The following is a 10,418-nucleotide window of genomic DNA, read 5'->3' on the forward strand; positions in this document are numbered from 1 at the left end:
ACATATGTAGTAGTTCAGCCTGCCCCCCCATCTATCCACCCATATACATGTGTTTGCCTTCACTGACAACGCAGTACTGTATTTGCAAAAGGGTTTGTTTTTGTTGTCTGTACCTCGCATGTACCTCTCTATGTTTTCCTCTTCCTCATTGCCACCATGCTGATCACTCACATGTGGTACATTGCCCTTCTCTTCCTCCCAAATCAGTACTTATCTCTACCTATCTAACAGTGTTCCCTCTCCTCCCCTCACAGCCCTGGTAACCACCAAAGAAAATTTCCTTCCATATATAAACCATTCCTTTACTTTTACAATTATGGACTAATACAGTATTTGTCCTTCTGTGATTGACTTATTTCACTCAGCATAATGTCCCGCAAGTTCATCCATGTTATGTGGTGTTTTGCAGAGTCTACATTTTTTTTAGTGTTGTATAGTATTCCATTGTGTGTATGTACCATAGTTTGGTTATCCATTCCTGAGTTGATGGACACCTAGGTTGTTTGCATCTTTTGACTGTTGGAAATAGTGCTACAATGAACATGCATATATGTCTTGTTTTTGTAATGGCTCTCACTTCTTTAGGATAATTACCTAGTAATGGAATAGCTGGGTTTGGTATTTCTAATTCCAACTTTTTAAGGAATCGCCATACTCCTTTCTACAGTGGTTGTACCATTTTCAGTCCCACCAGCAGTGTAGGAGAGTCCCAATCTCTGGATTCTCACCAGCATTTGTTATTTTCTGTTTTGTTGAACTTTGCTGCTAGTGCTGGGGCAAGATGGTATCTCATTGTTGTTTTTATTTGCATGTCTCTAATGACTAGTTATTTTGAGCATTTCTTTATATGTTTGTTGGCGTTTGAATATCCTCCGTGGTGAAGTGTCTATTCATGTCTTCTGCCTATTTTTTTTAATTGGACTTTTTGTCTTTTTGTTATTGAGGTGTTGGAGTTTTGTATAAATTCTGGAGATAAGTCCCTTGTCAGATATGTCGTTGCCGAATATTCTTTCCCAATCTTTAAGTTCTTTTTTGACTTATGGAGAAGTCTTTGGAAGCACATAAAAATTTAATTTTTAGAAGGTCTCAATCATCTGGTTTCTCTTCTGCTGTCTGTGCATTTTGAATTAATGCTTGATAGTCTATTTATGCCATATATTAGGGCCCTTAAATTTGCCCCTAAATTTTCCTTGAGGAAACTATAGTTTTAGGTTTCACATTTAAGTCTTTGATTCATCTGGAGTTTGTTTTTGTGTATGGTGTGAGGTACAGATCTTGTTTCATTTTTCTGCAAATGGATGTCCAGTTTTGCCAGCACCATTTATTAAACAAACATTCTCTTCCCCATTTAATGGATTTCGGCCCTTTGTCAAAGATCAGCTGACCATAGGTTGATGGATCTATTTCTGGGTTATAAATTCTATTCCATTAGTCTATTTGTCTGTCACTGTACCAGTACCAGGCAGTTTTGACTACTATGGCTATATAGTAGGTTTTGAGATCCAGAAGTGTGAGACCTCCTACTTTGTTATTCTTCAATAGTGCTCTGCTTATCTGGGGTCTCTTTCCTTTCCAAATAAAGTTAGTGATTGTTTTTTCCATATCCTTAAAAATTATTGATGAAATCTGGGTTGGGATTGCATTGAATGTGTAGATTGCTTTGGGTAGAATTGACATTTTCACAGTATTCAATCTTCCTATCCACGAGCATGGTATGTTCTTCCATTGATGCATTCATTGATAATAGTATATGTCTTTTTTTTTTTAACTCTCTCTCATGTATTTCTGTTTCTCTTGTCTTTCTCTTTTTCACATTTACTTCCCCTTACAGTCTTCATATATATATATATATATATACACACACAGACACACACACTATGTATTTATATATATACTGCCATAAAATCGATTTTGATTCATTGTGACCCCCATTGGGTTTCCAAGGCTGTAAATCTTTATGGAGGTACTTTGTCTCATCTTCTTTCTGAGGAGCAGTTGGTGGGTGTGAACCTTTTGGTTAGCAGCCAGATGTCTTATCCACCAAGCCACCAGAGCTCCATAGGTATTTTAAAGGTACAGCTTAATCAGTCAGTGATGTTCACTTTCCATCTTTGGAATGTTGGGAGCAGAACATAAAAAGGACAATGAAGAGTAATCACCAAACATGTAGCTGCAACTGTTCTTGGTTTCTTGCAACCTAAAGAAATACCTCATAGATGCCGGATGCTTCATGTCTGCTTAAGCTCTGTTTAAACTTCGTCTTAGAAAGCTTAAGCTCTGTTTAAACTTTGTCTTAGGAACTGCAACCATGAATGAAGAAAATACAGATGGAACAAATGGATGTAGTAAAGTTCGAACTGGTACTCAGAATGAAGCTGCATTACTTGCTTTGATGGAAAAGACTGGTTATAACATGGTTCAAGAAAATGGACAAAGGAAATTTGGTGGTCCTCCCCCAGGTGTGGAATTATTTTCTTTAAATTAAGTCTTTAATGTAGTTACTTAGATTAGGTGTATATCCCCACAAGTGTCCAAATAATAGCTCTTTCATTTTAACTTCTCTTTGTCCTCAGCAATCTTTTTTTTAACTCTTGTTAGGGTAAAGAGATAGATTATTACGTTATGTATGTCTTATCCTTAAATCTTTTCATTCTCCATTCTTGGTTTAAGAAACAATTGAGAAAGAAGTTGGGTTTATGTATCATTGTATCAGGATTGGGGCAAAGAGAAAAATGGTATTCTAGCTATTAAAATAAAGAGGAGGTTATTTGGGGAGGAATTTGAAAGACCTGTGAGTAGAGGAGTGGTGGTTATCTAAAAAACCAAATACAAACAGGTGGAAAAATACATTGTACTCTTTCTCCAAGCAGCTACTTTAACCTTTTGCTCAAAATTCTCTTTCTATCACATTTAAAATCCTGCCCTCTAGTGCTTTGATGGTCTCATTGCCTACCACTTTGCTTCTCCCTTTAACTGCACTGTAGCCATACAGGCCTCCATACTTTTAACATGGTGCTGTAACTAATGTACTTCCTTTTTCTTCTTCCTGAATGTTCTTTACCAAGGTAGCGTCATATATATTCTCATTTATTTATTCAGGTCTCTTTTTTAGTTTGGTTTCTGCTTAAACCTCATATACTCTAAGACACTTTACCGGTTCATCCTTTTGAAAATATTACTACCCCTTATTTGTCTTTATTTTTCTTCATTCCACTCCAAATTATCATTCATTTATTGTCTCCTTTTATTGAATGCATATAAGCTTCATGAAGGAAGGGTTTTAATTTGCTGACTCTTGTGTCCCCTATACCTAGAATAGTACATGGTACAAAGGAAACTCATAGAAATTTATGGAATGAATGAATGCGTGAATAGTGAATGTAAGTTCTTATTAGAATTTATTTAATGCTCTATTTTTGTCTTTCAGGATGGGAAGGTCCACCTCCACCTAGAGGTTGTGAAGTTTTTGTAGGAAAAATACCTCGTGATATGTATGAAGATGAGTTAGTGCCTGTGTTTGAAAGAGCTGGGAAGATATATGAATTTCGACTTATGATGGAGTTCAGTGGTGAAAATAGAGGTTATGCATTTGTGATGTATACCACAAAAGAAGAAGCCCAGTTAGCCATCAGAATTCTTAATAATTATGAGATTCGACCAGGAAAGTTTATTGGTGTATGTGTAAGCTTGGATAATTGCAGATTATTTATTGGAGCTATTCCCAAGGAAAAGAAGAAAGAAGAAATTTTGGATGAAATGAAGAAAGTGACAGAAGGAGTTGTAGATGTCATTGTTTATCCAAGTGCAACTGATAAGACGAAGAATCGTGGTTTTGCATTTGTTGAATATGAATCTCACAGAGCTGCTGCTATGGCTAGGAGAAAACTAATTCCAGGTAAACTGATTCTTTTAATGATTATTTTTCATATTAACTTTATTATAAATATGCAAATGATTATGTTATCCGGGGCAGAGAGCCTCAGCTCCCTGGCCTCACCCTGCTCACTGGAAAAATCTCCGGGAACAGGTAATCCGCAGGTGGGTGGGAGGAGCAGTTAATGGTCCAGGATGGTGTTGGTGTGGATTAACAAACTTGCATCACAAAGCGTCAAAGCGTACAAACCTTTATTAAAAGCATAGTATGTCCCAGAGAGGAGATGGAAAGGGTCTTAATCCGTGGTAATGGACTAAGACTCCAAGCTGTTTAACTTCTACTAGTTTTACACTTCCTAAAAGGAGAGTGAATTTAAGGCAGGGTGAGTCCATTGAGTGACAGATTGAGTGAAGATATATTGACAGGTCCCTGAGAGCCCTTCTGCACGTGTCCACTATGCAGAAGACTGAAACCACAAAAAGAAGGTGATGTTAATTATATTATGATGATACTATTATGATATGGAACTAGGTTCTGGGTCAGAGTATGAGCCTTTAGCTCATCCTTCAAGTTAGGGAATTTCCCTACCTCAGGTTTCCTGGGCCTGTGGTTATTCTGCTTAATTTGGATTGGCTAGGCCATGTAGGCAGTTGACAGGTTTCTGCAGATGTTAGCTTATTAGCTTCCCTAAATATTTCACCTCACTGCCCTTTTCCCCTCACTTTGGGCCTGCCCTCAGGCCAGCCCCCTGGTCTGCCTTCCTGCCTCACATTTCTTGGATAACATCCCCCCCCAACCCAAGGACACAGGAGGCTTAATTCATTAAGGGTGATGGGCATTGTTCTTTTCTGGCTACTTTCTGCTGTAACTGGGTCATTGTCCTACCTAAGGGAGACTAGAGAGCCTTCCTTACTATCTCTAAAGGAGAAAAAGGGTTTGGAGTTTTTAGAGGCTCTTTGGATAAATATTATCATTATGGTTAATTGCAGTAGGAGCTCTGGTAGCATAGTGCCCAAGACATTTGCCTGCTAACCAGAAGGCTGGGGGTTCAAACCCACCAGCCACTTCTCAGAAGGAAGGTTGGACAATCTACTTCCATAATGATACCTCCTCGGAAACCCAAGGAGGGGTCACTATGAGTCGGATCTGACTTGATGGCAGTGGGTAGTAATTTCAGTGGGCAGAAGTGCTCTTTTGGTGGGTATTTGCTGCCAGCCTTTCACTGTCCTCTGTCCTCTGGGGAGTATGGAGACGAAGTTTCGAAGCATATTCTGGTCTGGTTCAGTTGAGTCATTGGAGAGGTGGGGAAGGAATATATCCCAGGTATTTGTGGAACACTTAGTGTTTCACAGCCTGAAGCCTGGAAATGACAAACTAGGTTAGAAGGTGTGGTGGTTAAGTTTGTGTGTCAGCTTGACTGGGCCTGGTTGAGTGGCTGGGCAGCTGGATGTAGTTATCCCCATAGTGAGATTGGTAATTAACTCTATGGTGGAATCTATTGGAGCAGCTGAATAACTGCTTTGGGTATGTGGTCTGCTTTTCGCATATAAGAAACAGCTTTGGGAATAGTTTCTAGTTCATGGCACGCTCAAACCCTGCATGTAGCTGAGTCGTTCAGCAGTCTGCCATGTTCTGCCCATCTTGGGACTTTTAATGGATGTGAATTAATAGCCTGCTGTGTGGTTTGGTAACACTGGGACTGTGCCTTTTTACTTGTCAACCTTGGCCATATCAGCCTCAGCAGCCAGCAGCTGAGTGAAGAAAAGCCTCTAGCTTCAGTAGGCCAGGAGCAGGAGGGAGAGTCCAAGGTTGAGGGGCTTTCACCCAGCCCCTAGAGCCTGGCATTTTGAACTCCAACTTAAAACCTACAAAATTGTAAGAGAATAAACATTTGTTAAAGCCATCCCATTTGTGGTATATTCCTGTCAAAGTTGGTAAATAAAACAGAAGGTTTGAAATTGTGGGTCTCAGAGCCAGGGTGACAATAAAAATTTATTATTGGATCAACAGAGTTAGGATAAAAAGGCTTAGCTGAGGGCCTGATTTTTCTATTGTGGATAAAATAAAGCTCTGGGGACTTCTACACTCACAAACAACAGTCAGAACAATGAATAGGATGATAAGTGTGATGCCTATTCTGAGGTATAAGCTGATTATGTTAAGGAAGTCACTTATCTGGAGGAGGATCCTTCTTTTTGAGGAGAAGTTTGAGGTCTTGCACTGGTTCACAGGAATAAGGATTAACCACATCCTGTGGGTCCTCAGATGGTTGTTTGACTGGTTTGATTCTGGGGATGTGTATTCAGTTGTTTATTTCCTTTAGTTTCACACCTTAAGTTTGATGTCAAAATGGTCTTATTGAAAGCAGAAAGTTCATTAACTTCCTGTTTGTTAGCAAGGGCCTTAGTGTGTGTGGGGCCAGAAATATAAGAGTATGGGAGGGGGTTAATTTTTGAGTCTCTCCCACTAGTAGCACTGCAGCAGCAAGCCCTCAGAGTGGTTGCTCTGACTCTAGGTGCAATTACAGTTGAAGGCCTAGGGAAAGATTATATTTAACATTGGCTAAGCTAGCTAGGCTTCAGCAAGAGGATCTTTTCTTATAAGGGAAATGGGTACTTCCGGTATTAAAAGGAATTGGTGGGAGATAAGAATTCCCTCCGAACTACAAGTTAATGGGGGAGTTTTATATCTTTTAACTGGGTGACTGTTGATGCTCACCACCAAGTAGGAGGAGGAGGATGGGGCACACCAAAGGATTTTAGGACTGAATAAGTGGCTTCTTTGTTAATAAGAAATTCTGTGGGCTTACCGACCACTTCTGTGGTTACCTGGGGTTCTTCTTGGGAAACAGTGATGATGTGGGCAGGAGCATTTGTCAAACCCGGGCCCCGTCATTCCTCCTGGTTGGTTCAGGACCTTGCGAACTTCACCTCTCTTCCTTTGGGGTGAGGGGCAATCATTGACCCAGTGTCCCACCTCTCCACAGTGAGGACATGGCTTCTGAGGGGTGATGATCACACTTAATGGGGCCCAGCACTTTCAACAAGATGTGCAGGCTTGCAACATTGGAAACATGTTAGTGTGTGTGTTATAGGCTTCAGCTGTAATTGTACCTAGAGTGAGAACGACCACTCTGAGGGCTCGCTGCTGCAGTGCCGCTAGTAGGACAGACTCAAAGTTAACCTTCTCCTATACTCTTGTAGTTGAGGCCCCACATACACTAACTGTGCTTTCTTCCCCTGGGCCATCTAGGGTGGTCAGTTTGCCTGAGGCAGCAAGTGCTGCAGCTAATAATTTGGCCTTTTGTCGGTGCTGACCTGTTAACTCCATATCCCAATTGTTGAAGCCTCTGGTAGCCACCTCCAATAGCAGAGGTGAAGGCCAGCTTTTATAATTTCTTGCAGATAGCAGGAGTAGACTGGTTAATGAAATGGGTGTTTAGGATAATGTTGGCCTCAGGAGTATCTGGATTGAGATTTGTGTATTTCCTGATTGCCTCCATTAGTTTTCCTCTGAAGACAGTGGGGTGTTCATCCTTTCCTTGAATCACCTTAGCCATTCTGGTAAAATTTGCAGGCTTTATTTGGATGTTCCTTATCTCTCTTAAGAGGCAGAGGATCATGTGGTTTCAGAGTGTCACTCCTCCTTGATTCTGATAATTCCATCCAGGGTCTGCTATTGGCATGGTCTGATTCCCTGTGAGCAGAGCCTGGTGAAGGGCATGAAGTTGGTCCCCATAAGTTTGCCCTGCTGCCACTATTTAGTTTCGCTCATCAGGATTGCAGCAGGATGATAGGATTACCCAGAGGTCTTTCCATGTCAGATCATACATCAGAGTTATGTGCTCAAATTCCTCAATAAACCATGAGTGATCCTCTGAAAAGCTGCCTATCTTTTCCTTGCAGCTTTTGAGGTCTCCCCTTGAGAAGGGAACATGCACTCTAACCAACTGTACCCCGATCCCCAAGATTTCCTATAGAGATGGCAGCCCAGCTGCCATGGGGGCCCCAGCTGGGGCTGTTGGAACTGCCTTCTGCACCTTGGGCCCAGGATTAGGAGGGTCCAGACTTTTTGCTGCTAGCTTATAAGTGGGTGGTGGTGACAAGGATAGAGGAACTGCAGTAGTTTCCCCTTTTGGGGGTGTCCTATTCATGGGGCTCTTTTCTATACATGACTCACACAGCTTGGGATTATTTCTGAGAAACATGAATGCAGTTATGGACAGGATTTCTGAAAACTTCCCTTGTCTTTTACAAAATAGGTCAAGCTGCAGTATGGTATTATAGTTTAGGCTGCTATTTAGAGGCCAAATCTCTTGGTCCCCTAGATGGTACTGGGCCCATGCAGTATTGTAAAAGAATATGAGTTTTTTCTTCCAGAGGCTGTCCAATTATAAAACCTTCCAGTTGCTCAGCATGCATCCCAGAAGTGCACCCCCCCCCCATGTTGGTCTGAGAGACAGAAAAGAGAATAAAAAGAGGGTTTGCCTGAAAGCCAAGTGTTCCTGGCCTCAATTGTGTATAATAGCATCCCTACTCTGATTCTGAGGGGTAGAGGCTGCCAAGAATGAGCCTTATCCCCCCAGCTGGCGAAGTTAAACATGGCCTACCATCCCCTCCTTTCTACCTTTCTCTGTGTCTGATACCGTTGGTGTCCCACTACCACTTCTCCTATACTAGGATGCAAGCTCTACTTTGAGCATCTACCAAAATATTAGCACAGAGATGCTGGCCAAGTGGCACCAATCAAAGAATTGCAATAACTGCTGCTGTTGTTGTTAGGTGCCGTCTAGTTGGACCCAACTCATAGTGACCCCTCCTTGGGTTGCTGAGGCAGTATCACTACGGAAGTAGATTGCCCAACCTTCCTTCTGAGGAGTGTCTGGTGGATAACTGCTAGAGTTCCCCAAACTAGCAGGTTTTTGTGCCATCAGGGCTGACACAACTTATCTTATCAGCTAAATCTTTCCTTCTGTGTTAGTCTCACTGCATTTGAGTCCTGCAACCCAACAAGCAGCAGTCAAGACATCAAATGACATACTGCATTGGGCAAATCTGCTGCAAAAGACCTCTTTCAAGTGCTGAGAAAAGATAATCTCCTTGAAGACTAAGATGCCTAACCCAAGCCATCGTATTTTCAGTTGCCTCATATGCATGTGAGAGCTGGACAATGAATAAGGAAGATAGAAGAAGAATTGATGCTTTTGAGTTGTGGTGTTGGTGAAGAATGCTGAGAGTACCGTGGACTGCTAAAAGAACTAACAAATCTTTCCTGGAAGAAGTGCAGCCAGAATGCTCCTTGGAAGTGAGAATGGCCAGACTTTGTCTCATCTACTTTGGTCATGTTTTCAAAAGGGACCATTCTCGGAGAAGGATGTCATGCTTGTTAAAGTGGAAGGTCAACAAAAAAAAGGGAAGGCCCTCGACAAGATGGATTGACACAGTGACTGCAGTGATGGGCTTAGTCAGATATAGTAGGGATCGTGAGGCTGGTACAGGTCTAGGCAGTGTTTCATTCTGTTGTATATAAGGTCCCTATGAGTCACAGACACCTTAACAACACATAACAATAACAACCCAGCAAACCTGAAAGGAATTTTCTAGATGGTTTAGTTTTCTAGATGGCTAGTCTCCTTGGAGTTATTACTTCCCTTGTCGTTTCCTCTGAAACTATGGAGGCTTGCATGCAGAAAATGCACTGACCTTGCCCTTTAGCCCATTATTTATTTATTGATTGATTGATTCATTGATTGTGACTTGGGTGAAAGTTTACAGAGCAAATTCACTTTCCATACAGCAGTTCATAAGCATGTTGTCTCATGACATTGACTACAATTTACCCCAATGCAACAGCTCCCTTCCCACTTCCTCCCGATAGTTACCTCTTCCCTGTGACCATCCCTACCCTCTAAACTGTCACCCTGTGCATAAACAGCCCCTCTTTTGCCCATGACTGTTCTCTCCAAGGAGTGTGTCTACCTCAGGTACATGTTCAACTCATATCATATACCTGTCTTTTCTTTGTCTGGAAGCCACAGGTGTGAGTTCAATTCCAGACCTGAAGGGCAGGTAGGGACCATAGTCTCAGTGGTTCCACCAGGTTCTATCAGACCAGCAAACTTGGTCCCCCTCCTTTTTTTTTTCCCAAATGATTTTGAGTTTTGTCCCACATTGTTCTCCCTCTCTATCCAGGATCTCCTCCATAAATCGCCCTCTGAGTGGTTGACAGTGGTAGCCAGTCACCATGTAATTCTTCTGGTCTTATAGTCATATAGGGTGAGGATCGCATGCTGTACTGGTCACAAGGACTAATTGTTTCCACGAATCTTTGGTTTTCTTCATTCTTCTTTGTTCTGGATGAGGAGAGACCCATCATTGCATCTAGATGGCTGCGTGGTAGCGTTTAAAATCCCAGGTGCTACTTGCCAAAGAAGGAGGTGGAACAGTGGTTTGTGTAGTATGTTATGCCAGTTGAGCTTGATGTCCCCTGTGACTATGGTCCCAAGCCCACAGGTTCAACTACTCGGTCCCTCTGGGTAGCTGGC

General features: G+C 41.8%; 1 protein-coding gene across 1 annotated transcript in view; it reads left to right on the top strand.

Annotated features, from left to right (window-relative positions):
- The first annotated feature begins 2,308 nt into the window (after window positions 1–2,308).
- Window positions 2,309–10,418, top strand: part of RBM46 (RNA binding motif protein 46) — an 85,380-nt gene continuing 77,270 nt past the window's right edge. Inside the window, exons 1-2 of the mRNA XM_007943971.2 lie at window positions 2,309–2,459; window positions 3,428–3,895. Of these exons, the coding sequence (XP_007942162.1) occupies window positions 2,309–2,459; window positions 3,428–3,895 (619 nt within the window). The remainder of the gene's footprint in view (window positions 2,460–3,427; window positions 3,896–10,418) is intronic.

The sequence above is a fragment of the Orycteropus afer genome, unplaced genomic scaffold, assembly GCF_000298275.1.
Source record: "Orycteropus afer afer isolate SDZICR_OR568_19922 unplaced genomic scaffold, OryAfe1.0 scaffold00116, whole genome shotgun sequence".
Taxonomy (NCBI): domain Eukaryota; kingdom Metazoa; phylum Chordata; class Mammalia; order Tubulidentata; family Orycteropodidae; genus Orycteropus; species Orycteropus afer.